The sequence below is a fragment of the Haliaeetus albicilla genome, chromosome 14, assembly GCF_947461875.1.
Source record: "Haliaeetus albicilla chromosome 14, bHalAlb1.1, whole genome shotgun sequence".
NCBI lineage: Eukaryota > Metazoa > Chordata > Aves > Accipitriformes > Accipitridae > Haliaeetus > Haliaeetus albicilla.
The window spans coordinates 1,673,397-1,697,238 of NC_091496.1; the positions used below are offsets into that span (position 1 = coordinate 1,673,397).

The 23,842-nt window shown below is 49.6% G+C and overlaps 2 protein-coding genes across 3 annotated transcripts; both read right to left on the bottom strand.

The window, feature by feature from the left end:
* Positions 1-2,110: 2,110 nt before the first annotated feature.
* LOC138688920 (uncharacterized) lies at positions 2,111-8,525 on the bottom strand. Of its 2 annotated transcripts, XM_069801489.1 has the most exons (20): positions 8,448-8,525; positions 7,969-8,115; positions 7,759-7,880; positions 7,521-7,629; positions 7,310-7,426; positions 7,063-7,130; positions 6,833-6,970; positions 6,491-6,676; positions 6,285-6,387; positions 6,052-6,193; positions 5,789-5,972; positions 5,564-5,663; positions 5,357-5,475; positions 5,176-5,213; positions 4,849-4,961; positions 4,607-4,755; positions 4,289-4,383; positions 3,898-3,976; positions 3,490-3,598; positions 2,115-3,128 (listed from the first exon to the last, which is right to left on the bottom strand). In XM_069801489.1, the coding sequence occupies exons 1-20, from the start codon at positions 8,503-8,505 to the stop codon at positions 3,055-3,057; spliced, it is 2,250 nt and encodes a 749-aa protein (XP_069657590.1). In that variant the 5' UTR covers positions 8,506-8,525; the 3' UTR covers positions 2,115-3,054. The 2 variants fall into 2 exon arrangements, with proteins under 2 accessions (XP_069657589.1, XP_069657590.1); XM_069801488.1 differs by having other exon boundaries at positions 2,111-3,128; positions 4,607-4,961.
* Positions 8,526-9,487: 962 nt separating this feature from the next.
* Positions 9,488-22,276, bottom strand: TMEM209 (transmembrane protein 209). The gene is made up of 14 exons (XM_009930306.2): positions 21,673-22,276; positions 21,500-21,558; positions 20,596-20,727; positions 19,352-19,590; positions 18,866-19,070; positions 18,033-18,208; positions 17,241-17,312; positions 16,042-16,138; positions 14,951-15,076; positions 14,393-14,490; positions 12,282-12,396; positions 12,104-12,201; positions 11,362-11,435; positions 9,488-10,993 (listed from the first exon to the last, which is right to left on the bottom strand). Exons 1-14 carry the CDS (start codon positions 21,807-21,809, stop codon positions 10,939-10,941), a joined length of 1,683 nt encoding a protein of 560 aa, XP_009928608.2. The 5' UTR covers positions 21,810-22,276; the 3' UTR covers positions 9,488-10,938.
* Between the last annotated feature and the right edge of the window lie 1,566 nt (positions 22,277-23,842).

A 23,842-nucleotide genomic window follows, 5' to 3' on the forward strand; every position in this document is an offset into this window, starting at 1 on the left:
TGGCCTGAACTCAGTGGCTCTCACCTCTTGCAGAGGCTGAATGTCTGCACTTCATCTTTGCCTTCTGGCCTCCAGTTCCACTGGGACCTTCGTGCTGGAACAGCCTGGTCATACATGTGCTGGTTCTTCCTTTACCTACTTCAAAGCGCATCTCCCATCATCGCCAAGGCAATATTAAAACCATCCAAGCCTGGATCTCTGCTCAAGCAGATTCCTTGAGCTCTAATGTCTTCCTTGCTCCAGCAGCCTTATGGGGGCAGCCAGGAGCTTTCCCCCAATGTGACCACACAGAAGAGGAAGGGTGGTGGGTGTTGATCTGGGGCACACGTGGGCACAGCCTGGCTCCATACTGACACCTGTAACACTGTCACTTAATCTTAGCTTCAAATCTTGACATGGAACATGTTCAACCACCCAGGCAGGATGGTACAGTCGGTGTGTCACAGGGACATCAAGAAGTCACCGCTAGGTCACCCAAACCCAAGTGCCCAAGCCCCTTCCACTGGCTGGACCACTGAAGGTCCAAGCCCAGAGCCTGCCTGTCCCCTCCACCAATGGCCTGGAACTGGTTTCACCCTTCTAACACAGCTACGCTGCATCCCCAGCACACACAACTTACAGGAGCACGGCCAAGAGTACTACAGAAAGAGAAAAGCAGAAAATACAGGCATTGTCCAGTGATGGGAGTTAGGAGGCTGCTCCTCTCCCAGTAAACTGGGGTTGCTGCTGCATCATGGGCACAAGAGCTTGGATGCTGCTCTTCCTAAAAAAATTCCTTGTTTTAAGCACTGCAAAGCTCACAGCTCCCTTTTGAGGGTTTGCTTGAGTTGCTGCTAGTCTACTGCACATTGAATATTTGAATGATAAAAGCTTCTCCCTGGCTTATGGTGGCAGAGGCTTCACTCTGGGCTACAGCTTGAAGGCTGAGCAGCTCCAGGCTTTTCTTGCTCCATCTCCTGCTTGTCTTCACCTCTAGCCCAAGTACTAGTTCCTCCTTTTTAAGGGCAAGTTAACTCAACTCCACTCTGTGCAATACCATACTCAAGCAAAAGGGCAGAGTGTCACTGCTTCTGCCAGGGCAGGGCCAGTTCCTGAAGGGAGAGGGAAAGGATTCAGCAGCTGATGGAGGGAAGAGGATCTGTGATGCTGCCTGGGATGGGAACAGGGCACACCGAGAGAGAAAGCCATCTCAGAACAGGGTTTTGTGGGACAGCCCTGCTGCCTTCATCCTGCAACATTTCCCCTGCTCCCAGCACCAAGTAGGGCAGCTCAGGGTGATGTGGGACCTTTTCGGGGCATCCTTGCAGCCACCAGCAGCTACTTACTGCTGGGCTTGTCCTGCTGCAAAGCAGGGCACTAGGGAAGGAACCCGCAGTGCTGGCCCTACCACGCTTTCCCAAACACAAAGGCTGGATCTGGCTCCAGAAGTCCCAAGCATCCCTCACCCCAGGGTAGATGTTGTCTGTTTAGCCTCAGGTAAGATGTAGAACCTGCTCGGTGCCATCATCTTCTGCCCTCCCATCCTACTCCTTTTCCATCTCTTACTGCCCTGTGCCATCGAGCCCAGCTGCAGCCATCAGCCAACTCTGGGTACTTGCCCAGGAATCTTCCCAAATGTCTGTATGAACAACAGCAGGATTGTCCATACCAATGCTATAGTAGGAAAACAAAGAAAAGCTTGATAAAGCAGCATTATTAATTGCTAACGAGCAGCTGCCCTCCTTTGGGAAGGAGGGGGATCCCAGGCTGCTGCCTGCCTTACTGTGGGCTGTTTACAGTCTAGTCCTGCTTCTCCGTTGACTGTGAGACTCTTTGGAGTCCAACACTCACATCACAGGCAGCGCTCCTGTCCCCGGTTTTTATGCCGAAGTACGTCCCTGCAGGGCTGGGGATGGAGAAGGGGCACAGGAGCCACATTGCCTGTATTTCTGTATCTGTCAGTGTTTTGCTTTTGGGTTGGGTTTTTGTTTTGCTTTGTTTTGTGATTTTTTTAAGCTCTGATAATAAATCAGTCCAAGCCACCCACGTTGTCCTCTCAACTCACCTGCTGGTGTTTCCCTTTACAGAGGGAGATGAGCCGGTCCCCGGCACGTCACACCTCGTACCCTGCGAACGGCACCAGGAGCATCCCTGACCCTTCTTAGGAGCCTGTTAAAAGACCTCTGAGCAAGGATGACCTAAGACAGTCAGACAAAACCAGGCTGAAAACAAGAGCTGGAGCTTAGGGAGTGTCACAGAGAAAGCTGGAGCCCACAGCCACCCCACTGCTGGCCCTGTCCCTGTGGCACAGTGGTGGATCTCCCCTGCCACCTGCTCCGGTGCTGTGACAGAGGACATTAAGTGCTGTCGTGCTCCGCTCCTAGGGATGCTGGCTCCAACTGAGCCATCGCTGGTGCCCAACACCCACACCACTGAGAGCCAGCCTTGGTGGCCACCAAGTAGCCATCACGCCAAGACCATCACTGACCCAGGTCAGTGGCACAGAGGGGCTCAGACAGGGACCAAAGGCTCGTTTAAGGAGAAACGAGCTTGTTTCTGGGTTTGTACAAACTGCTTTAATGACAAAACAGCTGAAAAATACCTTTTGGTGCATTTCTAGTACAATCAAGAAGCCCTGTGTGATCCCCAGACGCAAGTCCCTTCCAGGCCCAGGATCACCCATTGCCTGGAAGGGTGAGGATCTTCTCGGGCACCTTCTCCCAGTGCAATACATCCCAAGGGAGGGGTCTGTCCTTGAGACCACACAGAAACCCCCTTCAAGACCCTCCTCTAAGGACAGTTTTCCTTCCAACCACACAGACGTGGGCTGGAAATACCTCTGTAAAGTGCTCTGGCATTGAGGCTCCTTCTTGGTTCATGAGTGCTTCTGTTGCCACCACCCTTCCCATCACTGAAGCCCCGTGGCACCCCACTGGGGGAGCCAGGCAGCAGCAGGAGCTTCAGCAAATGATGTTTCCAGACCGGAGCCAGCCCGGCCGAGTCCCTGAGACACCAGATAACGCCCTGACAAGGGCTGAACCCAACTGGAGGGTTGGAGAAAGCAGAGTCCAAACCTCAGCAACCACTGGGCGATGGGGCGAAGAAATACACAGCCAGGAGGATGAAGTAGACCATCACCAGCACCGTGCCTAGGGCAGACAGAGCAGGTTGGAGGGGGTTACTCCCTGGAGCAAGGAGGGAGGTTGCTTTTAAGACCTGGTGTGGTCTAGATTAGCCCGCTGTAGAGGACTCTCATGGTCCTCTGCAAAATCTTAATTAAAAGGGGTTTAAACTCCCTATTAAGGGTGAAGAGGGAGTGATCCTCCTTGGAACTGCTACAGGGTGGCAGCTCCAGCACCTCCAAGATGGTCAACCAAGACCCCAGAATTGCGCAAGCCACCACAGGCCAAGAGCTGCAGCAAGCAGCTGACTCCAGGAGCCCCCCACCCCATCAGCACAGGGAATGTGGGTACACCAAGTCCCACAGCAGCCTCATGGGCGAGCAGTCACCTTGGAAGTAGTCACATTTGCCATCCATGAAGATGTAGTTCATGAGCACCACGCTGAACATGCTGGCGTAGACGTGGAGGTCACTGAAGACAAGCGTGAAGTTGGTCGGCTGCAAGGCAGAGAGGATTTTGGATTTATGGCCAACCAGGATAGCCCTGCACCAACTGCGGTTGGAGACGTGCACGTCACCCCTTGAGCCCCCTTTGCCACATGTCCCTATGGCTGGGGACAGCATCAGCCAAGGTAGGAGACATCCGACCCCATCTTCCCCTGCACCGAGCAGAGGAGAGGAGACACTGGGGATGGTGGCTGTGCCTTTGCCATGTCTCATGGAGTAGGAGTAGGAGTGCTGCATGTCCCCAACCCTGCTGTGGGAGGTCACCCAGGGGCTGTCCTGGGGGTACTCACATAGAAGATGGTGAAGAGCACCAGGATGGGGATCTGGAGCATGCAGACCTGGACGGCGATGCAGTTCCCAATCTCAATGCTGGGGAGGACAGAGGACTTAAGAGCTGCCAAGCACCAGGTCTCCAGCAGCCCTTAGGTCGCTCAGCTCAGGGTGAGTTAAAAAACCCCCCACCTTGGGGAGCCAAATCATGCAGCCCAACCTGGTTCTGGCCCCATTTTTTGGGTGGCTTTAAGTCCCCCTGAGGGCAAGTTGGCAGGGATGGGACCCACCAGTGGCATGAAGCTGGGCAGCCCATCACTGGCACCAAGGCACAGCTATGGGACTGGGACAGGGCACAGGGACCACGCTGGAGGAGGACACCCCAAAACCCATCCTTTTGAGCCATCTCACCTCAAGCTCAGGTTGTTCTGCAGGGCAAACTGGATGCCATTGACGATCTCTGGCAGCTCAGGCACCATCGCCAGTACAGTGACACCGATGAAGTACTGCGGGGAAGAGGTGACATCAGCGCACGCATATGGCCTGATCCTGACCACATCCAAGCTGTGGGCAACCAAGCTCCTCAGCGTGTGGAGCATCTCAACATCTTTCCCCCAGCTTTTGAGGCTGAACCCCGCAGGCAGGGCAGGTTCCCATCCCTGGAGGGCACATCTTGATCCCCAGGGCCACCCAAACCCGGGTCACTACCATCCCTGTCCCCACGCTCACCTGTGAGATGGTGGAGTTGGTGAGGATGGGGCTGATGTGCTCCGTGGCCAGGTCAGCACAGGCTGACATGCAGAGGGTGGAGAGCAGGAGGATGACCAGGGCCCGCCAACGAGACCAGTGGACCACAGCACTGTGGTGGTGGCCAGGCACTGGGGGAAGAGCAGAGAGGCGGTGGGATGCTCTGGGGTGGTGAGAAGAGCCAGCCCCACAGCCGGGGCATCCTGCGGTTTGGGGACACTCACTGTGACAGTCGCTGATGTGGATGTCGTAGATGTGCGAGTGAGTTTTCAGGGTGAAGAAGAGGCCGATAAGGTAGGCGGCAGGGAGCAGGAGGGACACCGTGTACACCAGGGGTCTGTGGGATATGGGTGACATGTGCTCAGTGCCACCAGGGTCTGGCATGGAGACCCCGGGGTGGTCCCCTGGGCATGGAGAAGGTGGGGTGCTGGATCAGAGCCCTTCACTGGGGGCTGAGAGGGGACCTGGGAGGGATGCAGGACCATGACCAAGCCCAGGAGATGCCACCCCAACGTGGGGACAACCCTGTCCCCACCCCAGCGGACACTCACTGGACGTGGCTGTAGTAGAGGGTGCCGTTGTTCTCCATCTGCAGAAAGAGAGTGCCTGTCAATGGGGATGCCGGGGACAAGGGACAGTCCCGCTGCCACCAGCATGAGAGCAGGAGCCAGGTGGGCTCAGAGCATCCCCAACCCCAAACCCCAGCGGTCAGGGGTCCACGTCCCCACTCACCAGGTCAAAGTGACAATTGTGGCAGAGGTAGTGGCCCAGCGGGTTCTGGGTGACGTTGTGGCACTCGCCGCACACCAGCTTCCCGTACACCTTGGAGAAAAGCGTCGGGGCAAAGACGCCTGCGGGGATGGAGGGACATGGGGTGGGCACCCATGCTCGTGGGACCCCCCTCCCCCAAACCTGGGGACACCCCCATCGCCAACTCACCTCCCACAGAAAGGAAGAGCAGAGCCGAGCTGACGCCCGCCGAGCGACTGTTGAACCGTTGCTCCTGGTGCCGGATGCCCCCAATCACCATGCACAGACCCTTGGGGATGGAGAAAGCCCCCCCGCCCCCCAAAAAATCCCCATCGGTGCTTTGCTCACAGCATCCTCCTGGCTCTCTGCCGAGACCGGGCGCTCTCACGCCATGAGCGTGCCGCCCCATCTCACCGGGACAAAGAGGACGCAGCCCACCAGCGTCCCCGTCAACGCTGACTTGACGATCTCGGCGTAGCAGCGGTTGCCCTCACGCGAGCCCTTGATGAGGGCTGTGATGTAGAAGGTCAGCTCCGTGATGGAGCCGAACGTGGCGTTCACCACCGCTCCCACCGCAAAGTTGCTCTGGGCCGAGATGCTGGAGGAGAAGGGGGGCGTCAGCGGGGCTGGCACGTGTCCCCACCTTGCCCCCAAGCATCCCTCCTGCCACCGCTCACCTGGCAATGGCCATCCCGATGTAGTAGGACAGAGGCATGATGGAGAGCAGGGCCAACGTGAACTTGATGGGGGAACTGGTCAAATGGTTGTGGCTGTCCACATAACCCAGCACCAGTGTCACCAGCACCAGCGGCAGCAGGTCTGGGGTAGCTGGTCAAGGAGATGACCGAGGTGGGGTGGGATTTGGGGTCAGCCCCCCCCACCGTCCCCACTCCAGTCCACAAAAGGATACTGACAGCAAAGACGTTGATGCCGTCCACGGCGTATTTGTAGTAGTAGGGGTTGACGGCACGGTAGCAGCAGAGTATCACCTCCCCCTCCAGCGGCACCTCCGTCTGCAGAGGGACAAGTGGGTGACACTGCCCTGAGCATCCCCCCCCCCCAAAATCCACTCCGGAGCGGGGTGCGGGACCCTCACCCCCACACAGAGGCACCCACCATTCTCAGGCGCCGGACGAGCACCCGCTCCGGGGGCAGCAGCAGGACGCGGGCAGCAGTGCGGGCGCTCAGCTTGGCCACAGGGATGAGGACGATGAGGAGCCACGCGGTCACGCACACTAGCCCGTGGGCCAGCACCAGCGCCGGGTAGCCCAGGCTCAGCCACGCCACAGCGCCGGCACGCTGCTGCAAATGGGTAACTGCCTTTAGGGTTTGCTCCCCCCAAAACACCCACCCCAGCGGAGTGGAGGCACCCATGGGTGCTATCCCCACCACGATGGGGGGCTCCTGGGGTGCCCAGGCTCAGGAGGGGGGTGTCACCATGCCCAGCATGGAGCTCACCCAGTATTTGGCATCTGCCCAGCACCATGGGCGCCAGCGACGCGGCACGGGACCACCGAGCAGGGCTGAGCTCTCCCCCGCGCTGCTTGCCTCTGTGCCGGCCTCGCATGTGCCCAGCGCCCGGTGGGATTTGGGGACCTGGGGGAGACGGGGTGGGGGGTGTCAGGGTGCGGCATGGGACACCGCAGTTTATCCCCCCAGTGGGGTCCCAATTCGGGGCACGCCGTTACCTCCACTTTCTGGATCACTTTGCCAAAGGGCCAGAGGAAATACCCAGCCAGGTCCCAGCAGAGCCACCCTGTGGGGACACAAGCATCAGCTCTGTTGGGGGACACACATGTCCCCTCCAGCTACAGGGCCACCCTGCAGGGAAGGGACTCAAGAGATGCCAGCACCCATCAGTGCCGTCTCAGGCTCAGCCAGGAGACCCACGGCTCACCCAGCCCTTCACATGGGGATCCCAAATTTGGGACTCACCATAAGAACCCCCCACAATGGTGACAAACATCGTGGCAGCCACAAGGACATAGAGGAGCGAGAGCCACCAGCCGAAGAGCAGCAGGTAGAGGATGTTTCCACACGTCACCGTGGACCCTGCGGGACAGGAGGCACCAGATGGGACCATTATCACCTGCAACAGCCCAAACCCACACTGCCACCGCAGAGGGTTGTCCCCAGGGCCACCCACCTCCAGAGCCCCGGATGACGTTGAGGTCAGAGTAGAGCTCCTTGACGATCTCCGATCGGTCCTCCCAGGGCCGCGCCGTCACGTGGCTCTTCCATTTCTTGAAGCCAAACTGCAGCAAGATTTTTTTTTTTTTTAATTATTATTATTATTTTTTGGAGGGTGGGATGAGAAAAAGAAAACCCATTACAGCCACCCAGGAGCACCCCTGGGTGCCCCCACGCATGCCACAGGCACCCACCTTATAGTTGTTGGAGAGCTTGTTGGCCTCCACGACGTTTTCGGCCGTCAGGGTGGTTTTCACCATGCAGCTCTCGCAGACCTCGTCCGAGTGCTGCTGGCAGCAGGACGGGGGAGACAGGGCTGTGGGCGAGACGGAGGGTGACAAGGGGTGTGGGATTCCCCCCCCACCCCGCTGCCCTGCGTCCAGCTCATCCCACGGCCGACCTACCTGGGGGGACACGGGGACGGTGCACGTGGCAGCCCAGGTCACCCAGGTCACCCTGCACGTTGTTGATGGTGGCACAGTGCCGGTCGCAGAGGGAGCCCCGGCGGGGGCCATCGCTGTCACCCTGGGGCTCAGTGGCCTTGGGGACATCTGGGGGGGTTGAAGTCACACTAGGGCTGTATCCTGCCCCGGGCTCAGCGCTGCAGGACACCTGGGTGCTGCTGTGCTGGGATGTCACCCTGGTCCCCAAACCCCACGGGGGACACACAGAGCTCCTGGGTGGTACCCAGGTGATGCTCGGGATGGGGGGGGACAAACCCCGGTGCCCGGTGTGATGCTCGGGAGGGGGACACACCCCAGTACCCGGCATAGGGGGATGCCCCCCGGTGCCCGGTGTGATGCTCGGGAGGGGGGGACCCCCCCCCACCGCCGGTGCCCACGCGACCCCAAAGACCCCCGCCCCCCCCCCCCCGGCCGCTCACCAGACGCATCCTGCGTGCAGCAGCAACAGCAGCGGCCGGGCTCACCCTCGCTGGCCATGGCTTGGGCGGCAGCGGTGGTCCCGGAGGAGGGGGGGGACGGACGGACGGTCAGGGTGTCGGTCCGGCCCGTTCCGCCGATATTTAACGGGTGGTGCCGGGCATGCGCCGGGCGGGTCCCCGGGAGCCGCCCCCGGTTCCCAGCGGGAGGGGCCGGGACCGAACCGCCTCCGCCGGGGGCGGGGATGCGCGGTGTAACGGGGATGGGGGGGGGGATACACCGGCACAGGGGTGCAGGGGGACCCGGGGTGCGCGGTGTACGGGGGTGCACAGGGACGGGGATGCAGAGGAACCGGGGTGCGCAGGGCGGGGGGGTGGGTGCGCGGTGTATCGGGGTGCGCAAGGACGGGGGTGCGCGGGGAGCGACGCGTCCGTGTGAACAGGGATCGGGGCGCACAGAGATTTGGGGGTACACGGGGAATCCGGGGTTCGTGGCGTACGAAGGGACACGGGGCTCTGCGCCGGGAGCGGGATGCAGGAGAATCCGGGGTGCGCCAGCACTGGGGTGCGCGGTTTATCCGGGGGCACCGTAGCGGATGGTTTATTGGGGTTCACAGGGAACTGGGACGGCTGGGGACCAGGGACCGTGGTTTATCGGGGTACACTGGGAACTGGGGTTCACAGGGAACTGGGACGGCTGGGGACCAGGGACCGTGGTTTATCGGGGTGCACAAAGGACCTGGGCCGGGTGGGGAAGAGGTTGCGCAGGACCCCAGAGAGGGGCACGGGGATCGCCAAGAGCGCACAGGGTCCCAGGGCTGCAAGAGCGGGACGGGGTCTTCTCGAGAAACACCCATTTTTTTTGGTCAAAGAAGAAAATTTCTGCACGTAAAGAGCCTTTCGCGCATGAGAGTAACTCAGCTTGAGGGGCGAAAGGCAACAGGGACAGCCCCGCACTACCTTCAGGGTGCGAGATTTGGGGTTTTTGAATGTTCCTCCTCGGTACATCGGTGCTGAACCGCAGGAAAAACTTGAAACAAGCGTTTAATAAAACGAACTCATTTAATAGGGGACCAAATGAGCCATTTTGTTATCAGTCCCTTCGGAAAAACCCTGCGTCTCCCTGGGGAGACGGAGTCAACAGTAACAGTCAATTTGCACCAAAAAATAGCAGCTCCCCCCCAGAGATAAAAAAGTGAGCACACCTGCCCTGAGCACAGTAAATTCCTCTTTTTCCCTCCTGGCAGTGCATGCCTGAGGCCGGCAGGAAAAAATACAGTACAAAAATACATTATTGTAACAAAACACGTGGTGTTCTCGCCCCCGGCGACAAGCCAGGGTAATTCTCATGTCTTAGATGTACAAGTTTATGACGATGTTGTTCACCCTTGTCTTCAGCACCTTGGGGCTTAGGAATTTTTACCCCTCTTTAAAAAAATAACTAACTACTAAAACTAACTATATACACTTCTAAAACCCTAATTTGTCAGAATTTACAACAGATTCTTCCCTTATATAAAAAGGTTTTTGGCAAATATCAAATGACCTCTTCTTTGAAAGAAATCCAAGTGTTTTTTTCCCCCCAAAAGGTACATCCCCAAAAGCAGGGACTTAAAAAGTCCACGGGTTTATACAGCTGGGTCTCTCGCCGAGGTGCTGAAAGCCACGTGGCAGTCCGTAAGGCTCCCAAAATAAGAGGTTATTAGCAAAAAAAGCTGTTGGGAGCCATAAAAATCAATTTAAAAGCAAAGGCAGGGTAACGCTGTGGTTGTACCAAAGGCACTCAGTATTTCAGAGCTCGCAAGACTGCCAATGTTGGGTGGCATGCTTACTTTGTACAAAAAAAAAAAAAAAAAAAAAATCTTATTTACTGAAATCGGCAAGTCAAACATGGTTTTCTCTTTCCTTCACACCTTTTTGTGGGGTCAGAAAACCCAATTACACCAACAGCCAGGGATAAAAAAATGTTTTTCTTATCATACATAATAAAATGAACCAAAATGAGTCTAAACTTTTTGACTTGGTTCTTCTCGTGCCTATCTGGAATTTCTTGCAACCCAACGTTGGCCAAATTGCTGTATCCTTCCAAGTGACAGGCCGCTGGCGGCTGTGCACAACCTCGGGAGGGCTCTTCCAGCCCTCCAAGGTGTTGGAGTTTAGTCCCAAGATCAGTTAAGCGGTGACGGCACTGACAGATCCATGGAAGAGAAACAGCAAATGGCTTTTTGAACAGGGTTCGTTCAGGTGAGGAGCCGGAAAAAGAAAACCCGCCTGGTGTTCATACGTAGTAGCGTTTTGACCGTGAAATGTTTTAAATAATATTGTCACAAAACCTGCACAGGAGTTACAAATGCTTCCCCTCCTCCCACAAAGCAGAGCTTAAATTATCCCGTTTCATAGTAAGTCCGTGTTTAAGTCAACAATGTAATGGTGCCGCCCAGTTCATCTTGCCAGAGGAGCATCGTTCCTCTGAATCGGCATCCCGCTGGAGATGTTACTCTCCGAAAATCCACAGAACGTTGACTCCCGATAAACCAAGATTGACACGCCTGCACAAACAAAAGTTATCACAATAAATCACATGTAAATTAAAGTGCCTGTTTAAAACATTAACCGAAAACCTAACAATTCCACGCTTCGGCATTTAAACACGCAGGCGCTTTGCCGTGAATCGAGCGTGGCTCTTTCAGAACGAAGGGGAATCTGGACATCACTTTTATTGCTCACACATGTCAGATTGACCCCATTTTATGAAAAAGCTGCGATTGTTTCAAGCGAGAAGATGATTTTAACACCACCAATATCATCCCACTGTAGCGATTTCAGTTTGAAGTGCCTTCAGACAAGGCGCTTCAAAACAGGACGCTCCGTTCACATCTCGTACGCAGCGTGATGGCAGGTAACGTTGGTTACTTACCCCAGCATGCCGGATTCTTTTGTCTTTATGATATACAGAAACATAAGCAAGGTATGGAACATGTTGTTTCTGCCCTGAATCCACAGGAAGAGAAAAGAACTTAGAAATCAAGTCACTGACAAGAAATCATAGCAGTATTTCAGGCAGAATAAGCAATCACAGAGAAAGACATCACGGGGTGGCATTATGGCGTGGGTTGTGGCTTTTTGCCTTAATACTTTACTTTTTTCAATTGGGTAAATACCAGAAAAAGACCAAAGGTGGTTTTTGGCTGGATTATCATCTCCAAATACTTGAAATGCTGGAACTTTTCAGAAAGCAGAGATCCAGCAACAAACAGGGATCAATATAAAATTAAAATTCACAGGAGAATTTCCCTATTTTGAGACTGGAGGCTTCCCCCCAGAATTCCTACGGACAAGCACCGGGCTCGCTGGCCTTAAGGTGCGATAACACACATCAGGGATTACATGACTCAGTATTTTAAAATACATTGTCAGAAAATGAACAAGAGGAAGCTGCAACCACAGTACTTCTGTATCTCAAATAGATACTAAAGCTATTATTTAGTAGCAGACTAAGTACCGTGTTGTGGTCAAAGACCAAGCTAATGTTTACTTCCTGCATTGGGCCGGCCTACATGTAAATAGTCAATAAATGTGGCTAGGACCTAAAAAAAACCCCAAATCAGACCTGCCAACAATTTCCTGACAGCAGAAGAAGAACACTAACACCATCCTACCTTGGGTAGGTTGTAGACATGGCGCTGGTAGATCAGCTCGTAGTGGGGCGGATTGATGCTGCTTTGGTAGATGCAAAACACGTTTTCATTTGAAGTGTCTGCGAATGAAAAGTTTAAGATTTCAAAGGCGCTTACGTCATCCAAGAGGCAAAGAGCAGCTAAATGTGAGTGCCAGTACCTGGTTTATCTGGTGTCTGAATGAAGTGTTGGGAAGTGAAGGTTTTGCCGTCGGGATACTTGGGGTGAGGTGGCAGCCTGGAGTCGAGGTAAGTGCAGAATACGTGCATAATGATCTGGGCAAAGGAAAACAAATCTCACTTTAGCGTCCTTAAAAATACAGCAGCTTTCTTGCCAGAATCTCAGGCGTTAGTTACAGTATTTGATAGTCTGTGGTTGCAACGCTGACTTAACCCCTCTGTGTTTAGGAGCCCGAGGCAGCTCAATGCTTAAAGCAGAGATGTCAACCATTCAGGCATGCCGCTGGCGTGAAGGCAAGTTTATTTCTTCCAGTAAGTGAAACAGCGTCAGTCACAATGTGATAAAACTGCTGCTGCACGTCAGGAGCACAGCTCCTGCACAAGCAACTTTATCCCAGCATCTTGCAGAATTTGGCAAACTTAGTGTATTTAGGCCATGAACTCCAAGCCATCTGTTTTAGTGATAGGTTCTGCACTAACTGCAAGGATTTGGCTGAGAAGGGCAGATGAAATCAAATTACGGCTTCGCCGACACCACACCTATCGAGCAAATTTCTCCTTTTTCCTCACGAAAGGCAAAACAAAAATCACTGGGAAAACCTGAGCTGGTCCTGGGTCTTATTAAGAATGCCAAAATTTTGAAATAAAGACCTAGAACCCAGAAAACCATGCCACAGCCTGTTAGTTGTGTTTTAACCCTTCCCGCAGAGTTCTCAACATTTTATGTGGGCAACCTCACCAAATTATCTGCAATCTGGTACTTTCTGTGTTCATTATATATAAACAGGACAAAACAAAAGCATTTCTCTGGGCTAAATGCCAAAAGTCTCTAGAAATCTGGGAGATGCACCTTGGAAATCATAGATTTGTATTACCTGCAGCATGATTAACAAAAATGCGAAATTGTGTAATTTATTTTCTTTTGATAGTAATTGTCTTGAGTAAGTTCATGTCAAAACTTCATGGCAAGTGTTTATTTTAACCTGTTACATCAGAACTTCTTTCCTAGAATTCTTAGAAGTTTAATATACCACCCAACACTACCTCTCCCAGCTGGTTTTGACAGAGGACTGAATTCCAGGGTGTGCTACTCTGTCTCACAATCTTTAAACGCTTTGGAGCTGCTCACCCTGCTGTCTATCGAGACACGAAGAGTTGCTCCATGGCCAGTCACTACCAAATATTTAATCATCTTCACAAACAGAAAAATCAAGTCCTATTTCAAGACTGATTTTGTACAACTTCAGCTTCCAGCAATTGACTCTCATTATATCTTTGTCAGCAAAGCTGTGAAGCTTTGACATTCAGATCTCCTGGTTTTTATTCTCCCAAGTAACTGAAAATCTATTTGCAGTGGGGGGGAAAAAATAAATCACCCTAACTCTACTTTCAGATACAGAGTTCAGTTGAAGACTCACACTGTAAAGCCTGTTTTCTACTCCCTGAATTGTTCTGTGGTCTTCCTTTCAATTATTTCAATTACCTCAGCTGAATTTTCAAGTCACTGTTTACACTCAGGGAGGTGCTCTTCCTCCTGACCTTTCAGATTAATGGGCTAAGCATCACTACAAGTCTTCTCTCAAGGAGGATATGCACCATCTTCAGATCTCTCACAAAATACTACCAAATTAAAGAGCAGTCCTGCCACTCGATCTGCATTTTTTTTCCTCTGTCCATTATAGCAAAGGAAAATGGGAACAAGGCGAAAGGTTTTCCTTGCATTAGAAACTCTCAGGTGAAGGCAGACATTTTGCTTTTTAAAAAGTATAGCAAGAGAACTGCCCCAACGAGATCCCCACCTGCCAGGCTGCTCCCTGTAGTCATCTGACAGACATTTCAGAGGAGTCTTAAGTAAGAGCCTGGCCCAAGACTAAAGATATGCAACTTGCATTTCTGTGATCTACGCAATGTCCAATCCCATTTGCATTATTCCCCACGGAATCTCGCCAACTACAACGGGATTACCTGTGTAAGTGATGCTAACAGGATTTTACCATGTTCCTCAAAAGACTTACTGACTAGCCCCTCGAAAACCTATGCTAAAAAGCAACCCACTTTAAGCTGTCGCATCAAGACGTCTTTCAAAACTTACAGAGGAGTCAGTGGGCAAGTCGGTGTCCCACTTGCGGCCTTTGAAATCCCCTCCTCTGTTCCATCGGAATGAACTCATGCATCCTCCCTGAGAAAGCTCTGAAAGCAACAAGATTTATTCAGTTACTGCAGGTTGAAAGTGTATGAAAGCGGTATTTTATGCTAGTTTCAGGAGGTTCATACATGTTTCTGGTGTACAAAATAGGAAAAATTCAGCTAATGAAATGCTTGTAAAGATACTAATATGGGGACGTAAATTTACAGGATGATTTTTATTTGTAGTTAATGAAGGGATTAAATCCAGCACTTTGCACCCCAAGCACGCAGAAGGAAAATGAGAAACAAGGCTTTTTAAAACATTCTCAAAGTTACATCCAAGTCCCACATCATTCCATCGCTATAAAAAGAGAAAGCTGTGAAGAAATATCTCTCCTGCTTAAAAGCAGCTCTCATCCCTGCCGTAACTCTTCAAACATCTCCACTGAAGGAACGTCTGATGCCACCATGACTTGACGTGGTAATGGAAGTCGTTTAAAGTCAGTACGGTGACACCACGTACCTTTGATTCTTTCGACCAAATACTCCTGGTTTGGTGTAAGATCCAAATACTGCACTATAGCGTTCAGGGTTGGAATGAGCGGAGCTTTAACGAGCGCTGCCTGCTTCAGACTGCTGATGCTGGCTTCTGCAACACAAGAAGAGCCAGTACATCAGCTATGACCACCACAGAACTCCCAACAACCTCCCTTACCAGGCGTCGCTACAAAGAGCTCTCCTTTTTGGTGCATGATTTAAAGTCCTAGAAACACTGAACATGTGACACTACCCCAAACGCTCATTTCAATTCCAACAAAGTAGCAGATGTCTGCTTTGCATCACAGAATATAAAAGCTACAAGGAACCAACATCCACTCTGAAGAGCAGAGGGAGAGTAATGAGGTGAGGATGAGGGCAGCATTGACCAGTTTTTCTGCAGGCATCACAACGGACGCAGCCCTTGAGGAAACACTACCAGAAACAGCCCGCAAAAGGTGAATTTAATTTAAATGCAGCATATGAAATCCACTTCTTGGTTAAGGGAATATAAATTTGAAGCAACAAGAGAAGCAGTTTGTTCAGAATTGTTTCGTGACATGAAAAACAGAACTCCAGTTAGTTCATCAGAATTTAAAAAAATAGTTCTTTCAGAAAGCAGCTGATTCTAAGGAAGAATTTGGAAAAGCACATAGGACTGGAGACACTGAGAGTTTATAGGGAGACCCTGACAGTTTATAGCAAATCTATCCGTGAAATGTTTTCTGACAGCTTAATGTGCAATAATCAATGATAATTTGAGCCTGTAATTCCCCAGCAGGAAGTTTAGGGGGGGGAAAAAAAAAAAAAAGAAAAAAAAGAGAGAGGTTTATGAATTTTATATGAGACAGGCATCAGCATGACTTCATCAGTATTTCCAGAAGTCTTATGAAGAACCTTTCCAGCCTAATGAAATGCACGACACGGAACAAAGACCACACCAATATAGAGCAGAAATGGAACAGTAACATTTAACAAACCTAATTTATACAACACCTATTCAACACCCCAGCTATGGAGCGGCCAGCCCTCTATCAACCACCACCAGGAACTCCAAAGGCTACTGCCTTATCCTACCTCCGATCTGCAATTCTGGACACCCCATTCTTCTCAGCTGAGTGCTCACAGACTCGACCTCTTGGACAAGTGGCACCAGAATAGTCTCATTAATCCACTAGGAAAGAAATATGTGAAAATTCAAGAGGTCAGAAGCAGCAAAAATGTTAAAAAACCCCAACCCTTAGCTTACACCCTATTAATCATCACCATTACAATCACAAAGAAGCTTAACAACAGAAACACTGAAGGCAACCAAGGAGGAAAGTAATTAAACTAGAATATCAAGTTAGGCAGAGTTTAAATGACTCTCTACTACCTTCTAAAAGGCCAGAAAATTCAATGTAAAGAAGTCAGGAAAACAAATCTCTAGAAAGTATCAGATAAAGCTTTTCTGAACAATGAGGAAAGGAGTATTAGGAAGCACAGCCGTCCAACCATAAAGATAATTTATACTTTGATGGGTCCTCTCACATTTGTTTCAGGAAATCAAGGAGCTGATGAACACTATATGTGGGATTTGTATGTGACAGGATTTGGAAACTGAAGCAAGCTGGCCGTAGATTTAGGAACAGATGCTCAGGAATCTGGTATGGATCTCACACAAATCTTTGCTTTTCACTGATCTTACTATTTAAAAACAAACCAAAACAAGCTTGTTTTGTAAAGCTACATACTTGATAGATGCTATGACTAAAGGAGCAATTCAAAGTTAGATTTACTAATTATTTTGCCACAGTGTGCAATTAAGTCCCCTCTGCTATAGCAATTCCTATTGATAAGATCAAGGTTTTTCTTTTTGCTTTTTATTATGACTGTAAGAAAAAGTCAACCTTTGGGTTGGAATTTTCCATGCTTTGAGCCCAGGAGAATGCGTTAGAAATACTACAGAAACATCAATTTAGCAATCTGAGTTACAGCAAGGAAAACCAAATCTTGTTATATCCGAGATGCTTTTGATTGTCATTCAAAGGTGGATGAACTTCACAGCTGTGAAGTTTTCAGAATACAAAACCTCGAGGTCAGGTTGAAAACACATCTCAGCAGTCCCCTCTTACAAGCACGCTGTGTTTTTATCTCCTTGTTCCAGCCCACCCCAATCCTCAAACAGACACTGCAATTTTTCCTGCCTCCTTCGGCATACAGGGGACACGGAGGTAGTTTTCCACTCTACTGCGCTTGTTCTTAAAAACCAGGGAGTCTTTAGAGATGGGACTTACATTTCTGAACTTAGCGGTCCAGGAATCCATGTGATCAAGGAGCTGCCGGTTCATTGTCACCCGTGCCCACACCTACGGAAAGGTTTATTTAGTACATATGAGAACTTAACAGAATACCAAGAGTTTTTAGGGTCTACGAAAATTTCTGATACTAACTACAGCACGTAATTCAAATAGCATTTTTCGCAAAATTTTTATACATCTGCTGGCTGTATCCTGTGACTTCTACAGCAGCTTCACATATGGCACTCCCACTCTCTATTCACAGTACAATCATCTTGAGTGAGCCCAAATTCAGTTTTAAGCTCTCCGCTCTATTAGGATAAAATTGGTCTGAATTGTAGGCTTGATTTAAGAGGTATTTGAATGGAACCTTCATTAGGTTAATGTAGGAAATAAAGAAAATTGATCAAATTTAATTGAAGCCACATGAATTGTCTTCCTTTGCATCAGACTTCTTTCAGACACAAGCGTAAAGGCAGTGCTTTATATCCTTCAGCTGTTCCACTGGGTTAAATACAGATCAGTTTCAACTCAGTTTTTATGTCACAAATGTATTTATCCAGCATAAGCCTTGCTCTCTGAGGGAGAAATAATTTTCCAACTACAACTCAGAATTTGCAATGTCCATTTACAGTGACAAGGAGTCTTGCAAGCTGTATGAAGATGGTTAAATGCTAGAGGATCTCCCCCTCCCACATTCTTGATACAGCTCAAATCCAAACCTTTACATAAAGCTGTACATTCTAGGGGCCTCTTTCTCCCTCTTGATCACCTTGCTGCTGAATTTACCTCTTCTGCAGCCTGTTTTGAACTCAGATCAGCTTCGTCCTTGTGTGCAGATGGAGCCTGGGACCTGCAAGCCAGCTGATACTGAAACTTTCTCAGCATCTGTGCGTAGTCTGCCATGGAACGGCTGTAGTTCCAAAAAGTTGGGCTGCTGGAAGGAGAACTGGAATCTGAACTTCCTGAAACGATTCATACATTAAACAGTCATGTACAATTATTGCCAAGTAATTCCGGAAGCAACAGTAGAGGCACAATAGGTCAGTGTATTAAGGCTTTGACAAGAGACACGAACACAAACTGCCATGAATACATACACTGAAGTTAGTCTGCATAAACACTGATTTCACCCTTGATTGTCCCTATCCAGGACAAAAACTGCCTGCAGGTAATTCACCCCCTTTATCTGAAATGCCTTCTCCACAAGATACCCCTCTCATCAAGGTGATAAAGCCTCACATCTTATCATGGTCCACTACAGCCAACAAATGCTACAGAGACAATCTATCAGCACACGTTTCCATATGCTGCAATAGCAGCATATATCCTATTCAAAGTAATACTTTGAAGGAAAACTTTCCAAAGCTCCTAAGCCATGGAGACATGTAGAAACAATGGCATCCTACCTCATGTCCTAATTACTCAGTAGAAGACCAAACTGGTCAGCAGCAGCCTTTACCAAGGTCACAGGTGATTACCATAAATGAGTTAGGTCTATTCACTAGTATGAGTACACTGGAATCCTTTGCAACTTCTCTCATCTGCAAAAGCCAATCTCAAATAAAACCAACATCTTCTCATTGCCAAACTTTTCCGATCAAATCAGTTTGTTTATTTACCTAGTTGAACTCTGTGCTGTTTCTCTTCTTCGTTTCGAAGGAAGGTGTCCAGTGACTTGAGCTCTGTCATATAGTCTTCTTTGCCAGTGGGAGAATTATAGTGAATGGGTGAAGAGCGGTAACGAGACCTTAGCCCGCCGCTTTCCACTGGTCCAATACTCATAGGGTACGGTGATCCACCAGGAGAGGGGCTGAAGCTGGAAGCCTCGGGTGAATAAAACCAAACAATTGTGTCATTTTTTTTCTGCTTTTTATTTACATTTTAGGTTCTTATTTTTGCTTTGTTCTGAAACAAATTAGCCACTCTAAAACAAATGAAGCGACACTAGGGAAAAAGCACAAATCCCAATACAACAAATTTACATCTACTTTGCAAAAGGAACAAACACACATACACAAGTCTCCGCTAGCTGCTGCTCACCTTCAATGGCATACAGCACAACACAAGGACCAAACTGTACCCTTGGGAGCTGTCTTGGTCATTACCTTGTTGTAGCTGCTGCTTGGTGAGTAGGTTACAGCACTGCCGTAAGAAGTGCTGTTGCTTGACAGAGCCTGTAACTGAGGGCTGTACCCTGTGATACAACTGGTAGTAAACTTTGGGCTGGCACTGGGGGAGCGGGACGGGCTGTAACTCAACACGCTTTGACCCTGGATCGGAGGAGAAGGTGTCGAAGACGGGACTTTCTTTGCTGCCAGCTCACGTGGTGGAGTTGTTTGTACCGCTGCCATAAGGAAAAACAGAATTAGCATTGTGGAAGCAGCAGCCCCAAACTCTCCTCCCCCTTTAAACGCACAACAAACGCATACACAACGCTATCTTAAGGCAATTTATAAAGATGCTAGAAGGGACACTAGAAAAATCTGGCCCCTACAGAACTCAGCAGTCAAGCCACCGATGGAAAAAAAAAAAAAAAAAAGACTGAGACACAAGACCACAAGTCAGTACACATCCTACAGCTTCAGATTTCTGTTAAATGTTACCAGGCACCTTGCAAAACCCAGGGGGCTTCTGTAACCTTTTCATCAGCTACTCTGCCTCCCAACTTTATGCATCTTTAGCACATTGAATGTCTTAATTTATCTGTGCAAATAAACATATGAGATCCTTGAACTTTGGTGATACAGCATTACTCCTATCTGCTTCCTGTTTTCTAGGAGCAGACTAGCAGTCTGTAATACCACTGTGCTAGCATTTTGCTTTTGATTTACTTACCTTGTCAGGTTCTGCTGCATTTTAAAACTTTGCTTTGATGTTCAAGAGCTTTCTGAACGACTGCTCTCTGGGCTGTCATTTTCAGACTTTGCAGGAAGGTCTGTCTGTCCCTCTAATTTGGTTCTCGTTATCCAGCATGATATTAGTAGGATATCAAAAGTAAATATAAATCTGCACTCTCTGCCTTGCTCCTCGTCCCTTGTATAGGTTACAAATTCCTTGTCCAACCTCACAGTGTTCGAGTCTCTCACTGTCCTTCAGCAGCCACTATCATCCTGTCCTTTTTCATCGTGTGTGTTTGCTCCCCCTCCAGTTCTCCCCACAAACATTCATCAAATTACTACTCAATGTTGTGAATTTTAATATGCTGCAGGTAATTCAGTTTACTGCTCATGTCAGATGAGGTAATTCAGAACTCACTTCACTGAAGAATCCTGCCATTGAGAAAGATACCATCTCGAAAGAAAAAAAAAAGAGAATAAAAAAGATTGCCAGAGAGGTGTATTACACCCACCTGCATTCTGCAACCCCAGCAGGGTCTGCTGGCCAGGACTCATGACCAAGCTCATCGGTGCCACTGTGTATTTGAAGTACCTCCAGAAATCAAATAAGGCATTCAGGCTGAACAGAGATGCAAGTGCAAGTTCTAGAAGAAACACAGACATTATTACCAAAGCTTGAGCATGGGGAATAATAAAAGTGTGTTATCTGCAAAAACAGGCATATGCCCATTAAAAATAGGTCATTATTAGTGCTATCAATAAGTACGAACTTGGGCGAGTAGCTAAGATTTCTTCACCTTCTTACGCAAGAACCACTGGAGATAATTTTCCTTTCTTTATTGAGATGAATTTATATTGCTAAAATCGATTTTTTAAAAATGGATGGTCGTTTTCCAAAAGGGACATAAACTACTGCAATGAAGTTTTGCAGTATTTCTCAAAAACCATCTTTTGTCAAATCATCTGTCACTCATCTCATGATTTTTCTCCCCCTCACTTCATCTTCTAATAGTATTCAATACAGCTAGCTTAGACTCTACTTCTCTGAAACAAACTTTAATTATTGTGAAATGCTATCCACACTCACAGTACAACACAGCAGTAAAATCTGCAGTGCTCTCCACACATTAAACAGATTTAATGCATCAAACAAGTTCTTCATGCCCTTTCATGATATATCGAAGAAAGCTGTTAATACTCCTTACCTGTCACTAAAAAGGATGAAATTCCAACAGTTTCAAGGGAGATAACAGAAAGCAAAACAAAGTTTTGGTTTAAATTTAAAAAAAACAACAAAAAAATCACACCAAGAAAAAAACCCAAGGCTCGCTTAAAAGTGACCTCCCCAGCAATAAAGCTGACAAGTGAAAAAAGAAAAGAACCCTGAAAATTAATTTAAATGCTGCAGCAACTCACCAATATACCAGAGTGGCCAGTATGTGATGTTGTAATACGAGCTTATAAGTTTTCCAGTCCTGAAAAGAAAACCAAGAAGTTACCTTTTTGCAACAATTCAGTCCCAGGAAATACTTAGGGATATACAAAGTAGATGCTTTGCTTGTTTGAATCAGATGTAACAATTAACATACATTTCAGTATATATCATGCCTGCAACAGACACATTAAGGAGTCCCCAGGCCAAGACCACTTTCCGAGCTTCAGACTCCTTCCTCATCTTGATGGTCCTGTCGATGAGGGAATTCACTGGACTCTGTTCTGGTGTCATCTGTAACAACAAACACAGAGAAATGACAAAATCTGTTAACTTTTATACAGTAAGATTCTCAGTCAGCACAAGACTAAAGAAAAAAAAAAGCAGTAATCCAAACCAAACTATATAAATGGGCTTTACCTTTAGCCAGAGTCATGTTTAGTGTATTAAAAAAAAAAGCAGATTCTTTTTATCAGTAAAAATAGGTAATATTTCTTTAACGAACTCTACTGCCAGCACTGTCACCTCAACAGTGTCTATTTTCTCCAGTGAGGTACAAATGAGAGGATAGGGACAGATTCCAAGCTCATTTTTGAAAAATAACATCCTTCAGAAGTGAGAGACAAAGCTCCTGCCTTCTCCAGGCAAAGGAAGACAGAGGAAGGAAAGGCCTTGCACAATCCTGCAGTATTTTTATTGAAAATTCCCACTCATTTCAGTAGGTAACAGAGTATTTTCAGACTGTACAGCCACCTCCTGTGGGCTCACCACATCTGAAAGGTAGCAAGCTTTATGCCCAGTAACACCTTATGTGAAAGAAATAACTCTGGTGACCTTTTCTGCTAGTCTTGTCACCAAAATATGCTACTGTTCCTTCCTGCAACTTGCTTAAAAACTTGTCACATAATTCTTCACTAGATGGGAACATAAATAATTTGCTTTTTGGGAGAAATACTTCAACTGTACATTACTACCATAAAAAAAAAAAAATACAAACCCCAAATCACATTACCTGCTTCTTACTGGTACAATGATTCAATGGTGAAATAGTTAACATCAGGATTACTGGAAAAATTATACAAGAACATGTTGCCTGGTACTTTTCTTGACAGAGTTTTGATCCATTTTGAGCCCCAAGACTTCCCTTCCCACATTGACAAATGTAGCAGCCCTAAGCAGAGATCCTCTCCCCCATCCTCACATTCTCAGCCTCTCTCCCTGAACCATGTCCTCCTGCAGAAGCAGAAGTTGCACTGTTAGGCACTGAAATACAAGTGAGATTTGGTTCCTTTCTACTCACTTAGGAAGGCTGGGTGTGGGGTTTTCACCTCCAGACCGAAATATGTCCTCCCATACCCCCTGCCCTCTTCTACTAAGGCATAGTAATGAGGGAAGGCCTCACTTTGACAACCCATAAGGCATTGACCCCAGTGCCACACATGGAGGTCCCCCACACCTCCTCTTGCCCCAAATCCCCCAGCTTCCCCCATGCATGCCCCTCTGTCACATATAGTCCCAGCTCCCCTTGCCCAAGACCCCAGGGCACCCTCCACTCAGATCTCGCTGTCACAGACAAAGAACCCCCAGAGCTTCCCCTGCCACACACATAGGGATCCTCTGAGCTCTCCCTACCCTGACCCCGCCGTCACACGCAGGCAGCCTCCACATCTCCACCCCAGCCAGCAGCCCCACTCCACCCCGGGGGGCCTCTACAGCTCCCCCCACTCAGACCCCACTGTCAGAGAAGCTGCCTCACCGCTCCCCCCCCCCCCCCCGACCTCACCGTTACACATGGGCAGCCCCACAGCTCGCACTGCCCACATCCCTGTCACGCAGAAGAGGCCCGACACCTGCCCCTCCCCCCCATCCTGACCCCTGTCACACGGAGGCAGCCCCACGTCTCTCCCCCCCCCCCATCCTGACCCATCACACAGAGGCGGTCCCACAGCTCCACCCGCCCACAACCCTGTCATACACGGGTGACCCTACGCCTCCGCGGCTCGCTGCCGGACACAGCCCGGCTCTAGGCAGCCTCCCCTCAGAGCCCCCCGTGCAGGCCCCAGGAACCAAAGGGTGCTGGGGGGGGGGGGGGGGGGCAGTCACAGTACCTGCCGCAGGACTGAGGGTCAGGGGAAGTGAGGGGACACACAATTCCCCTCATGGAAGTCAGGGACACCCCCTTTTCCCAGCCGGGGAGGAGGGGAAAGCACGGCAGATCGCTCGCTCTCACACAGGCGAGAAGAACCGGCCACGCCGTCTGCGCCTGCGCGAGCGCCGCCGCCGGCGTCACCGGCCGCGCCGCGCGCGGGGGGAGGGGGCGGGGCCTG